Source organism: Schistocerca cancellata, chromosome 7, assembly GCF_023864275.1.
Source record: "Schistocerca cancellata isolate TAMUIC-IGC-003103 chromosome 7, iqSchCanc2.1, whole genome shotgun sequence".
Classification (NCBI taxonomy): Eukaryota; Metazoa; Arthropoda; class Insecta; order Orthoptera; family Acrididae; genus Schistocerca; species Schistocerca cancellata.
The window spans coordinates 485,935,721-485,953,651 of NC_064632.1; the positions used below are offsets into that span (position 1 = coordinate 485,935,721).

At 42.3% G+C, this 17,931-nt stretch overlaps 1 protein-coding gene across 2 annotated transcripts in view; it reads left to right on the forward strand.

Annotated features, from left to right (window-relative positions):
- The window catches only part of LOC126092134 (little elongation complex subunit 2-like), a 266,729-nt gene that overhangs the window by 93,779 nt on the left and 155,019 nt on the right, over positions 1–17,931 (forward strand). For both annotated transcript variants that reach the window (XM_049907590.1, XM_049907591.1), the window contains one exon: positions 4,821–4,946. In XM_049907590.1, coding sequence (XP_049763547.1) covers positions 4,821–4,946 — 126 coding nt within the window. The remainder of the gene's footprint in view (positions 1–4,820; positions 4,947–17,931) is intronic.

The following is a 17,931-nucleotide window of genomic DNA, read 5'->3' on the forward strand; positions in this document are numbered from 1 at the left end:
CAGGGGGAAGAGGGTGTGGGTGTAAGATGCATGAAGTTAGGGCCCTGGGACAGTGTGGAGGTGGATGTGGGACAGGCAGCAGAGTTTAAGGCCAGGATCAAAGGATGTATTGCAAGGACATCTTCCATCTATGCAGTTTCAAGAAGTTGGTGTTGGGGGTAAAGATCCAGATGGTACAAGTCATTAAGTAGCCTTCTAAATCAAACATGTTGTTTTGAGCAGCAGGTTTTGTCAATGGGTTGTCAACTATGCTCTTCGCCAGTTTGGCATTGGCCATACATCTGGGTGAACAGCTGGGTGCTGATCATGCCCATATTAAATGCCACACAGAAATTGCAGCGGAGCTAATGTATGATGACTGCTTTCACAGGTGGCCATGCTACTGATAGGATACGATAGGATGGGGATAAGCCTGTGACAGGACTTAAGTAGGATGTATTGAATGGGGGGAAAAATACATGTTGACCATTTACAGGACTACAACCTACAGTACTATTAGGTTGGAAGTGTATGTGTTGTAGTGATGGATGAACATATTCCATATTGTGGATGGACAGTGGAATAATACACGGGTAAAATATTCATAATTTCTGGGCATGATAACAAGTAGTTAGCAAACAGTATGGTTCAGTTGCTCCATTGCAGGATGATGAGGGAGTTGGTTCTTGGCAGTGCGTGGTGGACTGGGGTCTACACGTACGTGGCGTCCCCTGCCCTGGATAGGATACAGCTATCAAAAGGCAGGTATTGTGTTGATCGTTAGTGGGTTTGATAGGATAGTGATAGCTATCAAAGAGGTGGAGGTCAAATGCCCAAGAAGGTGCCATGCTGGGCTGAGGAGCACCAGATGAAGCAAATCAGATGGAACATATTGACAATGTGTAGAAGTAAAGGAAAGGTGTCTTGGCCCTGCATCCATCTCGTGAAGATATTATCAATGAACTTAGACCAGACAAGACATTTGGGATTTTGCGTAACAAGTAAGGTTTCCTGTAGATGGCTTATGTATCAGGTGGATATAATTAATGTTCAGCTACTCATGGTGGTCCAGTGCGTGCTGTATTTATCATATGGCAGCAAAATTTGGTAGATGTGCTAATGTTGAACCGGTCTGGAAAAAATTTGTTCCAGTTTTGGCCACCAGGTTCAGATCTGCCGCTGTTCACTGTATGACGGATGACATCCATACTGCGCACCTGCTGCTTTCCTTGCAACCATCACCCACCCTTCTCAACCCTTCCTTCTCCTCCTCCTCCCCTCCCTCTGCCCCTCCCCCTCCCCCTCCCCTCCCTCTCCCCCTCCACCTCGCCCTCGCCCTCCCCCGCCCCCGCCCCCACCCCACCTCCTATCTCTCCTCGCCCACTTCATCCAGCGCAACACCTCAGCTTGGCTAAACAGAAGTGCAGTTCCAGTACAGTGTGTTCATCTGGCACAATGAAACCATACAGATGTGTTAGAGTGTGGCTGTGTATGTGTACTCATTGCGAAAAATGATTTGCCCAAAAGCTAGCAAAGTTTTCAATCTTTTTTATTTAGGTTTCGATGAGTCAACGCCTCTACTATTCGGTGAGTTTTTACCTTTACTCCTTAAATTATTTTCATTTAATCAGAACTTTCCGTTACCATATAGCTGTTGTGAAACAACGGTGTGATTTATGATACTTGATGAGGTATTGGCTAAGCTCTGTACTTAAACATTGTATAACAGTTGTTACTATTTTTGACTTCTGAGGATAAATACCATTTTGTCAATCTGAAATTTACACAAGTTATGTGGGTAGGCTGTGATGGATTCCTGGAAAACAGTTGTATGCAAATCAGAATCAAAAACAGAAATGAGACCACAATAGATTATGCACATATAAACAACCAACTAAGTGGCCTGAAATTTGATCAGGTACTGAGAGTTTTGGGCAGAAATTCTGCTGTGTATGTTAACACCTTCACAGAACACAGGTTTTTGAGAATAACTTCTTTTGTGATGTGGGTAAGAACCTTCAAGATATTATTTTGTGATGACTTTGTGTGGCTGTGTGATAATAGAAGGGTTTGAGGATACTAGCACTCAGCGCACGAGCGATGGGAGACAGCATCTCCGAGGCAGTGATGAAGTGGGGATTTTCCCTTACAACCATTTCATATCAGGAATCCAGTAAAACATCAAATCTCCAACATCCTGCAAGAACAGGACCAGTGATGACAGGAGAATCATTCAACACGACAGAAGTGCAATCCTTTCATGAATTGCTGCAGATTTCAGTGCTGGGCCGTCAGCAAGTGTCAGCGTGCAAACCATTGAATGAAACATCATCAATATGGGCTTTCAGAGCCGAAGGCCCACTCATGTATCCTTGATGACTGCATGACTCAAAGTTTTATGCCTCGCCTGGGCCCCTCTACACAGACATTGGACTGTTGATGACTGGAAATATGTTGCCTAATCGGACTAGTCTCGTTTCAAATTGTATTGAGCAGATGGATGTGTATAAGTATGGATACAACCCTGTGACTCCATGGACCCTGCATGTCAGCAGGGGACTGTTCAAGCTGGTGGACACTCTGTAATGATGTGGGGCATGTGCTGTTGGAGCGATACAGGGCCCCTGATACACCTATATACATCTGTGACAGGTGCCACGTACGTAAGCATCCTGTCTGATCACTAGCATCCATTCATGTCCATTGTGCATTCCGACAGTCTTGGACAGTTCCAGCAGGACAATGCAACACTCCACACATCCAGAATCACTACAGAGTGGCTCCAGGAACACTGTTCTGTGTTTAAACACTGCCTGTATACAACAGCTGGTCAATGTGGTAGTATAAAGGTCACTACAATTTCATTTAACTCATAACTGATATCTATAACCTCTTGCAATCCACCAGTCAGCCATAGTCATACACACATGCCATAAACATCATCCTTATCAGGTTGTGAATCTGAATATTATTCTACTGTTTCTGAGGTGTTGGCTGAAAGACCGACATTTCTTCTTTGTTGGTCTTTAAAGTGAGTGTGATATGAGTTCGCCCGTTACTTTGAGTCAAAAAACGTGTCGTCTGAATTCCTTTCACAGGAGTAGTTTGTTTGGACCATTCTTCTTTTTTCTGTTCACGGAATTCTTCAATTTCCTCTTTGGTCAAAAGAATGAGGGCTGTGGATGTGTAAGATTTCACGACTCTCATAAAATCCTCAGCATTCTGAATTGCAGCTGTATTTGGTCTGGAAATACTATATTTTGTAGCATGGTGCTTCAGCAGGCCTCCTACACCATCATAAGGCCCCTTCCCGTGACCAGTAGCACTGTATACCCAGTCAGTTGGCACAAGAAACCTGCTGACATCCTACTTATGTCTCAAGGCACCACTATCAAATTCCCACATCCCCAAAAACTCCTTACCAACACCCCACCAAATACAGGTACAACATTCCAAGAACACTGTTGTTAACATTTCCACCAAAACATTGAGTCCCACAGAAGTTTCAGTCCTGTCCAAAGGCCTTACCTTTAGCGCTGCAACCAAATTTAACCATGCTGGACAATTTGATCGCCTACTCACCCTGCCCCAATCTCTACAATGGAAACACTTCTTTGCCACCAACCCTTCCAACCAGAGCCAACAAAATCCCAAAGTTGAACCCTGCCTCTCCCAGTTTATACCACCATCCAACCATGGTTCTCTCTCCCTCCCACCTAACCACCCCTGGCAGACAAAGCTTCCACTACTGTCATTACAAGTCACAGTGACTACCTGATGGAAGACCTCTGCCAGTTATTTGACTTCTCTACCTATGAACTCTGCCAGAGTGTTCCCATCCAAAATGTCCAACATCTCCAACCCCTGCCCTTCCCAGAATCTCTCCCCTGGAGCCATCCCCCCACCCCCACCTCCACCCCTATGACACCCCACACACAAACCAAACTGTGGCAAGAACAAGGTAGACCACCCTGTGATACAGGGTGCGGCAGAACATAATATGCTGATTTCAGTGGCTGCTTCACATCCTGAGCCATCTTGATCCTCCCATTCATCAGCTTTTCTGAAATGTGCAGACGGGAGTTATGCTTACAATACAATTCTCTGTTCCCAAAATTATCCCTATCATACCTCAACCTACGGTGACCTACTCCCCCCACACCCTCCTTCCAATACTTTCCACCCCATTTGCCATATCATCTCCTCCCTATTGATGTCCCTCACCCTCCTTGTGTGTTGCACACAACCGACACAACCCCGCCCCCCTCCGCCACTGCTCTGCTGCCCATCTTTCCCCTTCCCTGCTCCTTTCCTTTTCCACGCCCGCTTGCCTCCCTGCCCCATAGATTCCTGACACTGTGCCTGTTGGCAGTCTTGTTATTCCCCACCCCCTCCAGATTGCTGATTCTTTTCTGCATGACAGCTGCATCCCAATCCAATCTGCCGTAGATGGCAGTCATGTATGAGTGAGGTGTGCTTGTGTGTGTGTAAGTAGGCTTTGGCTGAAATCTAAATTTGTAGCAGTCTTTACATTGTGCCTGTCTGCAACTCAGCATACCATCTTTACAGTGAGTATTAATCTATCTTTTCTCTCATATTGTTGATGTTCCAACCTGGAGTTTCCATGGTTTAATATTGCAACTTAAACTATAGTATTTGTTGTATCTGCCTGCAGGCATCATTTTATGAAAATAACAGCTGTTAAAGTAGGTTTTCCAGAAATTCATTAACTAGATGGATATAAAAAATTCTCATTTCTGCTATAACATATGGTGATTCAGTTTAACACTTTCTGATAGCTGTTGAAAAAATTTTGTTGCATGTATTTTACTCTTTTCTAGGTACGTCTGTCTTCTGTTGCTACTTATCCTCAGAAGTATTGTAATGTGAAAATGGTTCCACTGGTATTTTCTGGGAATAGCAAACTTGTCAGAGCGCTCCCAGCACCTAAGGACTCTTTTTCATCGGTAAGATATATATTCTGGCTTTTATAATTCATTAAAAATAAATTGCAAAGTTTTTAATTTCTGTTTTTGTTTGGTTTAAGTGATGTTGTATGTTGCTATATTATGATGGATAACATGAGGAGGTAGATCTAACAATAATTGATATTTAGTTCAAAAAATAATTGTAGGTTGGGTGTTTCAACTCCAAAGCCCCTTCTCTTCATTGTGTTTTTTAAAGAAGGGATGCACAACTTTCAGAAATCAGGTCTCTGCGTTTTTTTTCTAAAATCATTATTTGACGTATTTGGCATTTCTTTGTGTGTGTGTGTGTGTGTGTGTGTGTGTGTGTTCTTATTTTGTTGTGTTTAATACTATATCTATGTTCTATAATGAACCAAGGAATTGAAATTTCAGGGATAGCCAATGGAAAAATGATTTGAAAAGTTCCAAAATTTGTTCAAATAATATGCTTTATGGAAGTGAGAGAAGAGTTTTGAAGAACATCAAAAAGCAAAGAGATGTTCATTGTAGTCACCTGGTTTAAAACAATGGTATAGTGAAATAGTGTCTAAAGATGTGAAGCAAATGATTTGATTTGTAGGTGGTGAGAATAAAATTGATATTAAGTGGTACTGAAACTTGCAGACAATGGGGCTTACCAAAGTAAAAAGTGACTGTACTCTATGATGAATGCAGAACCCGATGCCAGTTATGGCTTTGCCCTTTAGTTCTCCTCCCTATCTCACTCTACGCCAAGTTTCATTATTGTGTAGTCCAGGGGCGGGCAGGAATCCTGCACATGTGCGGTGCACTTGCACATGTGCAGTTAACAGGTATTCTCCGTGCACACCGGGGCAAGTTGATCATCCGCTTCTCTCCCCTCCCCACCATACTCTCTCTCTGCTCCTTCCTCTGTAATGCGTTTTGTTTCCTAGCTTGCTTTATTGAATGAAGGAATAATGTTAGTAGGATTGCTTGAAAGAAATCATGGTTAGAAAGAGTACCTATTACCTATGATACGTTTTATTTAATTATCACAGCTGGAGTTTACAATATGTTTAATGTCTGGAACAAAATTTCTACATACAGACAAATGCAAACAGTTACGTAAATTTTCATTACTGATGTTTGCTCTTAACCGAGACTTATTAATTTTCATGACAGAAAAAAATCTCTCACAAACGTATGTCGAGCCAAACATTGACATTATCTTCGCGGCTTCACGATGGAGACAAGGAAACTCTTGCTGTGGAAAGTCATGGTAAAACTCTATTACACATTTTGTCAAAAGGGACTTGTCTCTCAGATGAGAATTACACTGTAGATCTATTAATTCCATTTGCAAACTGGGATGAATATCATCTACAGAAGGAGCAAATGGTCTAGAGAAACGTTCAAAAGCTTGGGGATAAATATGTCCCCAAATCACTTGAGAAATTCCTCTTTTATTGTACTAAGTATGGAAACATATTCTTTGCAATTCTGTTCTCGAACAGTAGACAGAGTAGGGAAATGTGCCGCATTACCTGATGAGAGCTGTCGTTCCCACAGCTCAAGCTTGCTAGTGAAAGCATGTACCTTTTCAGCCATTTCGCAAATTAGCTGATTTTCTCCTTGCGAACTTGTGTTCAATGCATTCATGTGTCCAGTGTTCAATGCATTCATGTGTCCGGTAATGTCCACTAAAAATGCGAGCTCGACAACCCTCTCTGGATCTTCTAACTTGGGGTCATACCTTCCTTTGTCCTTTAAAAACTCTTTTATTGGTATTCTCAGCTCAAAAAATCTTTTGAGTGCATTACCACGGCTAAGCCAGCGGACTTCACTGTGGTATGGTATGTCACTGTACTCTTCCCCAATTTTAGCTAAATATGTGTGAAACTGTCTGTGTTTAAGCCCATGGGATCTCAAATAATTAACTGCCCAAATAACCACTTGCATGACGTCCCCCAGTTTTGCTGCTTTTGCATAGAGTACTTCTTTGTGCAAAATGCAGTGGATGCTGTACAATGATTCTTCTGTATGTTGTAGCTTTTTTCTTAATAATACAACAAATCCCAATTGTTCCCCTTTCATTGAAGGTGGTCCGTCTGTTGTCACTGACACCAAACGTTCCCAGTTTAAGCCAGCTGAATCGACAGCTTCTTCAACGGCTTTTAGGATGTCAGCACCGGTGGTCGTGCTTTTTAAAGATATCATATCTAAAAAGTCCTCGGTTATGTGCAGAGCAGTGTCCACGCCACAGACATGAATCACTAATTGTGTGGTGTCTGAAATATCTGTGGACTCATCAAGTACAACAGAAAAAATCAAACTCCTCCACTGCACTCCTTAATTGACAGTAAATGTCAGCTGCCATGGCACTTTTACGACGACTTACGGTACGTTGAGACAGAGTGATAGCTCGAAACTGATTTGCATTCAGTGGGCAAAGTAAATCAGCAGCGTCATTGATGCACTTCTTTATAAACTCACCTTCAGCAAATGGTTTTCCAGCTCTTGCTATATTAAGCGCAATCTTATAACTTGCACGTACCACTGGAATATCATTGTTGTCATCCTGAAAAATTGAAAACAGTGCTGCATAAAATGTTAAATCAATTAGATAAGAGACACGGCGAAAGAAAGTAGCAGATCTCTTTTGACAACAGCAACTTACGTCAAATTCATGTAGTATCGTCAGATCGCTCTTCTTAAGCTCAGTCATTTTCACCATCCGCTCAGAATGCGATGACAAAATGGTACTTGTACCTTTGAAATTTATTAAACCTTTCAAATTTTCACGTTTTTGCACAAAGAAAAAATGATTCTTCCATTCCTTTTTAAAAGATAGCAAATCTCCGCTTCTCCGTTTCCTTGATTCACTCTGCATTTTCCGGTTCTTGAAATACAACGTTCACTACGTAGTGGTCGCTTCTCATTAATTTCCGCAGCTTAGCCTGGTATTACACTGCCACAACCTGCCGGCTGTTGCCACTGCCCCGGTCGACAATTGCACATGAGCAGCACACATGCAGCGCTGTGTGCTCATGAGCTGTGTGCAATGTTTGCCCACCCCTGGTGTAGTCATTAGTTCACTTGGTTTTTTCTACGGCACCACCACTAGAAAGTCTAGCCAGGTGTTCAGTCTCAGTGTTACTGTTTCTTAGATGAGCTGAATATTTTATCTGAAAGAATTAAAAGAGAAATCGAAGGAGTGCCATGAAATTGCAGTCAATCACTTTTTGTTAAGAAAATGGTGTCTGATGTTCAGTGATGCAGCACATATAACAGATAATATTATTACAAATAACATGAAAGAAAGAGTTCATAAATGATTCGTAGGTACATGCATCTTACATTGGATTGATTATGTAAGTTAAGGTTAGCTTATTTCATCAAAATGTTACAGGAGTGAGTAATAATGTAAAAGAGCTTCTTGTCTGTTCAAAAAAATTATGGGGATCTGAAAAGATAGACATCCTGTGTCCATCTGAGCACCACATACCTGCAAGGCTACATAAATTACATATAAAAGATTTCACTCTAGTAGCTCACTCATGCAGAACTTAATATGGGAAAAAGAGGACTTGTTACATATACTAAGACAGAACACAAGTTCTAACAGATTGAGACAAGCAGATTTTTTAGTGATCAGCACATAGAAGTGTGTGCTTGTGAATTAATACTGAAAAATAGTTCATTTTTAACTGTAACCGTATGTAGATCCATGCTTGAGATTTTGAACTGTTTGAGAAATCTGGATTTCTTACTGTGCTATCTGACAGGCAGCAGCAAGTAGTTTATAATCTGTGGTGACTTCAGTGTAGACACGCACTCACGGCAGTAAAAACAAACATCAGATGTTGACAGACATATTGTTATGAATAAAATGTTTTCTCTCAGAAGAAATTAAAGAAATCACCATCTCCCATGCCTTGTCCAGTTGAAAGCCATCATCATGATTTTATAAGACTTTGTGCTAGACATATTTCCACAGATTCTTTAATTACTGGCCCCCAAAAGGATCTTGCCGGGGTCAAGATTTTTGTGGCAGAATAATCCATAGTGTGTGTTATGGTAATATACAGCACCCAGTCCATGCCTGAAAGAGAGGAAGGATACTTGCATGTGTATAATTTGAGCTGGTTGTTGTATATGGCATTTGTAACTGATATGACAGTAAAACCAAATGAGTTAAACATAGAACTTCAAGGAGAAAACTGAACTGTCATAACTTTTGTGTCTTCTATAAAGTTTTTCATGCAAAAAGTTGACCCTCAGATAGCACAGTTACAGAAATTAAATGTGAAACACTTTCCTCAAATACAGTCAGAACTGTTGAATCAACAAATGTCATAGGGCAAGCGATGGCAAGCGATTCCAAAGAACTATTCAGCCAACCTGACAGCACTGAAGGCAGTGGAACCTTCATAACTCATCCCTTCCAAAAAGTGGATGTGGAAGATATTTCAAGCAATCTGAACACTCTCTTCTCTTTTAGTGAAACTGAATTTGAAGAGGAAATAATTTGACTTCAGAATGACATTTCCATAAAGTCCGAATACAATGAAGACAACTTTTGGAAATTAACGAGTGAAAAACCTACTCTGTGGTTTACCAGGGACTTTATATGTTCTGTATTTTTTGGCAGAATGGTCCTTTCAGAGAAATGGCACACTAGTTGGATGTGCTGCGTCATTTGTGCAACTTTGCTGGTATCAGTGGTCATGTGAACATTACACACCTGTGGGCGAGGTTCTGGATGTCGATGCAGCCCAGACACCTGTCAGGATCATCATATTGTAAGGGCATCAGTGGCAGACGATACAGCTACCACAGCACAGATGAGAGGGCTTGTGAGCCGAGATATGTCAACATAAACTGTTGCGAACCAGTTATTAACAGTAGCACTGTGGGCACACACACCTGTAGCCTTTCTTCCACTCACCCCACACTACAGTATCCACAGCATGATTAGTGCTGTCAAATGGTCACTTGAAAGATGGATTGGCGTGCTGTGATCTTCAGTGACGAAAGCAGAGTCTGCCTGCATGCAAGTGATGATCGTTTGCGCATACACCATAGACCTGGTGAGCATAGTCTATAGAGTGCATTTGTTCAAGACACACTGGTCTCTCCCCAGGCCTTATGGTCCAGGGTGCGATAAGCTATAAGTATCATTCTCCTTTAGTGTTTCTGGAGGGAACACTAACTGGCACTCAGTACATGCAGAATGTTGTTAGGCTCGTTCTTTTGCTGTTCTTGCAACAGGAAGGTTATGTGTTGTTCCAACAGGATAAAGCTTGCCCAGACACTGCCTGTGAAACCCACTCTGCTTTACAAGATGTGCAGCGATTTCCCAGGCCAGAACGATCTCCTGACTTGTCTCGAATTAAACACCCGTGGGATATGTGACTCGTCAACCAACAACTCTTATGGCACTATGCAAACAGGTTGAGAAGGGGTGGAATAACATCTGTATGTTTGACTGGATGGCAGAGTCACCACCTGCATTGCTGCCTGTGGAAGCTACGCCACATACTAATATGGGTGTTTTAGCATGGGTTGATACCTGGTACCTTGTAACCACTCTGTAAATGTAATCATTTTCTTTACTCCATATGCGCTGTTTCAACAATAAGTCTTGAGTGAATTGGAAATATCTAAATGGGTGAAAAATTGATCCTTTGATTGTTTTGTCCTTTAGTTTCTCTGTATGGTGAATTGACTGAGTATCTACTTCATATTGGCCACTTACTTTGAATCTGAAATTGTCTTGCCCTCTTAATGATCCATTGGGCTTGCGAATCGTGACTTAAAAATTTGGAGTGTTGGCTTGGTAAAATTGGAGTGACGACTTTTTAGATCCCACAGGGAGCTCACATCTCTTTTGTGAGTATGTAATTGGCCACTATAGGGCTCCAGCTTTTGCAGCTCCACTTCGCTTTCTGTGCTGCAAGTCTATCCTTCTACTACAAGGTGCTACCCGGAATATCCTAGACTTTCATTGTACCCATCAAACCAGTAAAAGTACACCACTCTGCTGCTAGCTGTCTGAGGTACACATTTTAGCTACTGTTAGCTTCATCTTTGGTGTATGCAACAGTGAGTTGTAGTTTGTGTCTGGGAACATGTTTCAATGCTTCTGCAAATTGTGAAATGGATAACGTGGAGGAGCAATGGATTTTCATCAACTTCTATTTCAAATTGAGGAAAACTGCAGTTCCAGTCTAACACAGTTTGCATGAGGTGACTGCTTTGAAGGGGATAGAGGACATTAGGACGCAAGTGTAGTTCTTCTGAGTTTTACAGTGAAATTCTCGGGTATTGTGGGTAGCACCTCGTATTCTTTTTTCCTCTCTGCCATTCCATTGGATGGTCTTCTTGATACTGATTGTGCTTGGATTTGGTTTGTGATTTTGTACATTCGTTTTGTTCCCTTCCGCCATTCATCAACTTTTTGTTCTTAACAATATGGTCCCCCATTGTTGCATTTCACCTGCTCTCTCTTTTCCAGATTTTACTTAATTGCAGATTGTGCAGTGAAGGTCACCCAACACAACATATGTTCCACCCTTTGTTCCTTTCTCTCTTAGCTCCCTTCCTTTCTTGTAACGCTACAATGCCCACAACACAGCAGTCATTCCATTTTGTGTGTGTGTGTGTGTGTGTGTGTGTGTGGGCTGTTGGTCCAGTTACCTGCTAGCACGGTCCAAGCACCTGTACGGTGTCAGCACTCTGACCAAGCAGGAATTGCAGTGTTAGCACCTGAGCTGGAAACTCCCCATGTAAGCCAAGAAGTATTTGATCATTATTGATTGTGCATGGAGTCTCTAGGTAACAGTTTACTGCCCAAGTAGTTGCTGTTGTGACCAGGTGGTACCACAGTGGAATATTCTCACATGAAGTGTTGTGGCTAGGAATCTTGCATACTCGGTTCACCAGACAAACAATGAAACAACTTGTATTAATAGTTTTATTGCAACTAGATGATTACAAATATTGAACTTTGATACATGTGCCGCAAGCAGAGGGCAACATACAAAATAATCAGCCTTTTCCGAATAGACAAATGCAAGTCTGAACTACATAGAGATTACTAATGATGGAGGCTACGATGCTTAGGCTAACGAAGTGGCTGTCCAAGTGGGCTGCCACCAGTGAGCTTCGGCACTGATGTCCTATTCACCCAGGGGCCGTTGCTGTCACTTTGTCATCCTGGAGGGAGGCCGGTCAGCATGTGATCGGCTGACCTATTCTCACAGTCGTCTCTTCTTTGTCGCACTCAACTGGTGTGCCAGCGCTGACTTCTTTACACCTTAACATTCCCTCCCAAAATGACAGACCGTCGTCATATGTGGAGCACTGCAATTGGGGGAGGGGGGGGGGGAGAAGCATGGCGGAAGCTGTGGCTGCAGAGAGTGTCACACTTGCGTTCATACATTGCCATCCAGCCTTCGCTCTGATGGAAACGTCTCCTGGAAAATACCCATAAGAGTATGTGTCCATCTCCTGAGGCCCATACCCTGTTGTAGAAGGTGTCGGCCATGGGGCACGGGCGGGTCTGCATGGGGTTGTCCCACAGTGATGGGATGACACCTTCTGGTGGCTACTGTGGTCGCGCTGTCCTCGGGATCCATGAATCTGGGGGAAGTGATACAGAAGGATCACCAAGTACGTGACAGGGATGAATCTGATAGTGATGTCAGCACTGCAATCCATCTGGGCCTGAAATGAGATACATGCCTGCACCAATTCGACAAAGAATCTCGCCTCGTGCCCCCAGTCTGCTGCCACTAAAAACTCTGAAAAACACAATATCATGCGGTGCAGTTCGATACTTGCACCCTTCCTTTGGTGCTGGCTTTGGTGCTGGCTGCTGAGGAGGGTGGAGCAGTGTCCAATGGCGGCAGTCACGAAGCAGTTCCGCCGGCGACGGTCCATCTCGTGGATGTGAACAATAGGAGGTGAGAAACAGTTGCAATGCTTGATTGCCAGTGTGTGCAGTGCGATGTTTGGCCATCTGCTGCTTGAAGGTTCTGACAAAATGTTCTGCTTTGCCTTTGGACTGTGGATGGAATGATGCAATAGTTAGATGCTGTATGCCATGTCATTAACAGTATGTTTCATTGTCTGACACTATGACTTCAGGCAAACCTTTGGGGTAAAAAATAGAGGACAACGCCTGAACTGTGCTACGTGCCGTTGTCGAGTTCATCACCACATGGAAAGGAAACTTGCTATAAGAATCTACCACAATTAACCAATGAATGTTCCAAAAAGGTCCCACAAAGTCTATGTGCACACGTTGCCATGGTGATTGTGACTTAAGCCAAACAGAGAATTTTTGTGGTGGGGTGGACTGATTTTCCACACATGCATGACACTGCGACATCATCTGTTCTGTTAGGGTGTCCAGACCCTGCCAAGTACAGTGTCAGCATGCTGACTGGTTTGTACGAACAATTCCCCGATGTCCTTGGTGAAGTAACTGCAACACTTTTTTTTGCAAAGCTTTGGGGACCAGCACAGGTGACTGTCCACTGTCATTTTGAACAAGAATCATATCTTCCTGTCTAGCGTGACTATGCTGATGTGCAAAGTGTCGGCGCACTATAGCATTCTTTATGCTGTGCAATGAGCGAGGCCAAGATGTGCGAATGTATTTTAGCAAAATGTCCAAATCAGAATCAGCTTCTGTGGCATGTGCAATTTTCCTATAGTTCAGAGGAAATGATTGAAGCAATTCGGAATCGTGAGCATCAATGTGACAACGAGAGGCAGCAGAAGCGCCAAAGTCTGTATCAGGGCCAATCGGAAGACGTAAAAGTGTGTCCGCATTACCATGTTGGGCGATACACAATCTCGTACTGGTGTTGAGACAACAACAATACCCGCCTTTGCAATTTTTGGGCAATTCATACAGGAACCGGCTTTATCGGATGAAACAAGGACTGCAATGGCTTAAGATACGTTGCTAAGTAGAATTTTCCGCCATACTAATAGTAGTGGAATTTGGTGACACCATACACAATAGCCAATCCCTCTTTCTATATTTGTGAATAGTTACTCTGAGCTTTAGACAAACTTTTGATTTGACAGCAATTGGCCTGTCTTTATTGTCAAATCTGTGCGAAAACACTGTACCGATTCTGTAAGAAGAAGCATCAGTTTTCAACACAACTGGTTTATCAGGATCAAAGTGAACCAAGTATCAACCACTGAGGAATGCACCTTTAAGTTTTCGAAAAAGCTTCTTGGCACGCAACTGTCCAAACAAAGGGGACAGTCTTGCAACGCAAGCAGTGGAATGGAGCTGCGATTTGTGCAGCATTCAGTTGTTGTTGTTGTGGTCTTCAGTCCTGAGACTGGTTTGATGCAGCTCTCCATGCTGCTCTATCCTGTGCAAGGTTCTTCATCTCCCAGTACCTACTGCAACCTACATCCTTCTGAATCTGTTTAGTGTATTCATCTCTTGGTCTCCCTCTGCGATTTTTACCCTCCACGCTGCCCTCCAATACTAAATTGGTGATCCCTTGATGCCTCAGAATATGCCCTACCAACCGATCCCCTCTTCTAGTCAAGTTTTGCCACAAATTTCTCTTCTCTCCAATTCTATTCAATACCTCCTCATTAGTTATGTGATCTACCCATCTAATCTTCAGCATTCTTCTGTAGCACCACATTTTGAAAGCTTCTATTCTCTTCTTGTCTAAACTATTTATCATCCATATTTCACTTCCTTACATGGCTACACTCCATACAAATACTTTCAGAAACGACTTCCTGACACTTAAATCTATACTCAGTGTTAACAAATTTCTCTTCTTCAGAAACGCTTTCCTTGCCATTGCCAGTCTACATTTTATATCCTCTCTACTTCGACCATCATCAGTTATTTTGGTCCCCAAATAGCAAAACTCCTTTACTACTTTAAGTGTCTCATTTCCTAATCTAATTCCTGCAGCATCACCCGATTTAATTCGACTACATTCCATTATTCTCGTTTTGCTTTTGTTGATGTTCATCTTATATCCTCCCTTCAAGACACTGTCCATTTTGTTCAACTGCTCTTTTGCTGTCTCTGACAGAATTACAATGTCATTGGTGAACCTCAAAGTTTTAATTTCTTCTCCATGGATTTTAATTCCTACTCCAATTTTTTTTTTTTTTTTTTTTTTTTTTTTTTTTTTTTTTTTTTTTTTTTTTTTTTTTGTTTCCTTTACTGCTTGCTCAGTATAAAGATTGAATAACATCGGGGAGAGGCTGAAACTCTGTCTCACTCCCTTCCCAACCCCTGCTTCCCTTTCATACCCCTCGACTCTTATAACTGCCATCTGGTTTCTGTACAAATTGTAAATAGCCTTTTGCTCCCTGTATTTTACCCCTGCCACCTTCAGAATTTGAAAGAGAGTATTCCAGTCAACATTGTCAAAAGCTTTCTCTAAGTCTACAAATGCTAGAAACATAGGTTTGCCTTTCCTTAATCGTTCTTCTAAGATAAGTCGTAGGGTAAGTATTGCTTCACGTGTTCCAACATTTCTACGGAATCCAAACTGATCTTCCCCAAGGTCGGCTTCTACCAGTTTTTCCATTTGTCTGTAAAGAATTTGTGTTAGTATTTTGCAGCAGTGACTTATTAAACTGATAGTTCGGTAATTTTCACATCTGTCAACACCTGCTTTCTTTGGGATTGGAATTATTATATTCTTCTTGAAGTCTGATGGTATTTGGCCTGTCTCATACATCTTGCTCACCAGATGGTAGAGTTTTGTCAGGACTGGCTCTCCCAAGGCTGTCAGTAGTTCTAATGGAATGTTGTCTACTCCCGAGGCCTTGTTTTGAGTTAGGTCTTTCAGTGCTCTGTCAAACTCTTCACGCAGATCATATCTCCCATTTCATCTTCACCTACATTCTCTTCCATTTCTATAATATTGTCCTCAAGAACATCGCCCTTGTATAGACCCTCTATATACTCCTTCAGCTTTCTGCTTTCCCTTCTTTGCTTAGAACTGGGTTTACATCTGAGCTCTTGATATTCATGCAAGTGGCTCTCTTTTCTCCAAAGGTCTCTCTAATTTTTCTGTAGGCAGTATCTATTTTACCCCTAGTGAGATAAGCCTCTACATTCTTACATTTGTCCTCTAGCCATCCCTGCTTAGCCATTTTGCACTTCCTGTCGATCTCATTTTTGAGACGTTTGTATTCCTTTTTGCCTGCTTCATTTACTGCATTTTTATATTTTCTCCTTTCATCAATTAAATTCAATATTTCTTCTGTCACCCAAGGATTTCTACTAGCCCTCGTCTTTTTACCTACTTGATCCTCTGTTGCCTTCACTATTTCATCTCTTAAAGCTACCCATTCTTCTTCTACTGTATTTCTTTCCCCCATTCTTGTCAATCATTCCCAAATGGTCTCCCTGAAGCTCTTTACAACGTCTGGTTCTTTCAGTTTATCCAGGTCCCATCTCCTCAAATTCCCACCTTCTTGCAGTTTCTTCAGTTTTAATCTACAGTTCATAACCAATAGATTGTGGCCAGAGTCCACATCTGCCCCTGGAAATATCTTACAATTTAAAACCTGGTTCCTGAATCTCTGTCTTACCATTATATAATCTATCTGAAACCTGTCAGTAACTCCAGGCTTCTTCCATGTATACAACCTTCTTTTATGATTCTTGAACCAAGTGTTAGCTATGATTAAGTTATACTATATGCAAAATTCTACCAGGCGGCTTCCTCTTTCATTTCTTAGCCCCAATCCATATTCACCTACTATGTTTCCTTCTCTCCCTTTTCCTACTGTGGAATTCCAGTCACCCATGACTATTAAATTTTCGTCTCCCTTCACTATCTGAATAATTTCTTTTATCTCGTCATGCATTTCATCAATCTCTTCGTCATCTGCGGAGCTATTTGGCATATGAACTTGTACTACTGTCGTAGGTGTGGGCTTTGTATCTATCTTGGCCAATATAATGCATTCACTATGCTGTTTGTAGTAGCCTACCCACATTCCTATTTTGCTATTCATTATTAAACCTATTCCTGCATTACCCGTATTTAATTTTGTATTTATAACCCTGTACTCACCTGACCAGAAGTCTTGTTCCTCCTCCCACTATATCTAACTTTAACCTATCCATTTCCCTTTTTAAATTTTCTAACCTAACTCAATGTCCCTTTTTAAATTTTCTAACCTAACTGCCCGATTAAGGGATCTGACATTCTACGTTCCGATCCCTAGAATGCCAGTTTTCTTTCTCCTGATAATGACGTCCTCTTAAGCAGTCCCTGCCCGGAGATCTGAGTGGGGGACTATTTTACCTCCGGAATATTTTACCCAACAGGATGCCATCATCATTTATCCATACAGTAAAGCTGCATGCCCTCGGGAAAAATTACGGACGTAGTTTCCTCTTGCTTTCAGCTGTTCGCAGTACCAGCACAGCAAGGCTGTTTTGGTTTGTGTTACAAGACCAGACCAGTCAATCATCCTTGCCCCTGCAACTACTGAAAAGACTGCTGCCCCTCTTCAGGAACCACACGTTTGTCTGGCCTCTCAACAGATACCGCTCCATTGTGGTTCCACCTGCGGTACAGCTATCTGTATTGCTGAGGCACGCAAGCCTCCCCACCAGCGGCGAGGTCCATGGATGGTTCATTGGGGGGGGGGGGGGGGGGGGGGGGGCCAGCATTCGGTATGAACCGAATATAATACTCATTTTCCCTAAGCCTGACTGCAATTCTGTGTCATTGCAAGGAACTGGCAGGTCATACATGTATGGCCAACAAATGTGATGTGACTGAACAGGATGCACACCTTGACTGTTTATGACATGACCAAGGTACTGCAACTCAGGTTTTAAAAAATCACACTTGTCCAGTCTACACTTTAGTCCTGCATAAAATAACGTGCGAAAGAAATTTGCATTGTGGTCTTCAGGTGTATGACCTGCTTCTACAATATCGTCCAAATAGTTTGAACAGTTTAGTACTTGAGCAGTCAGCTGTTCCAAAAG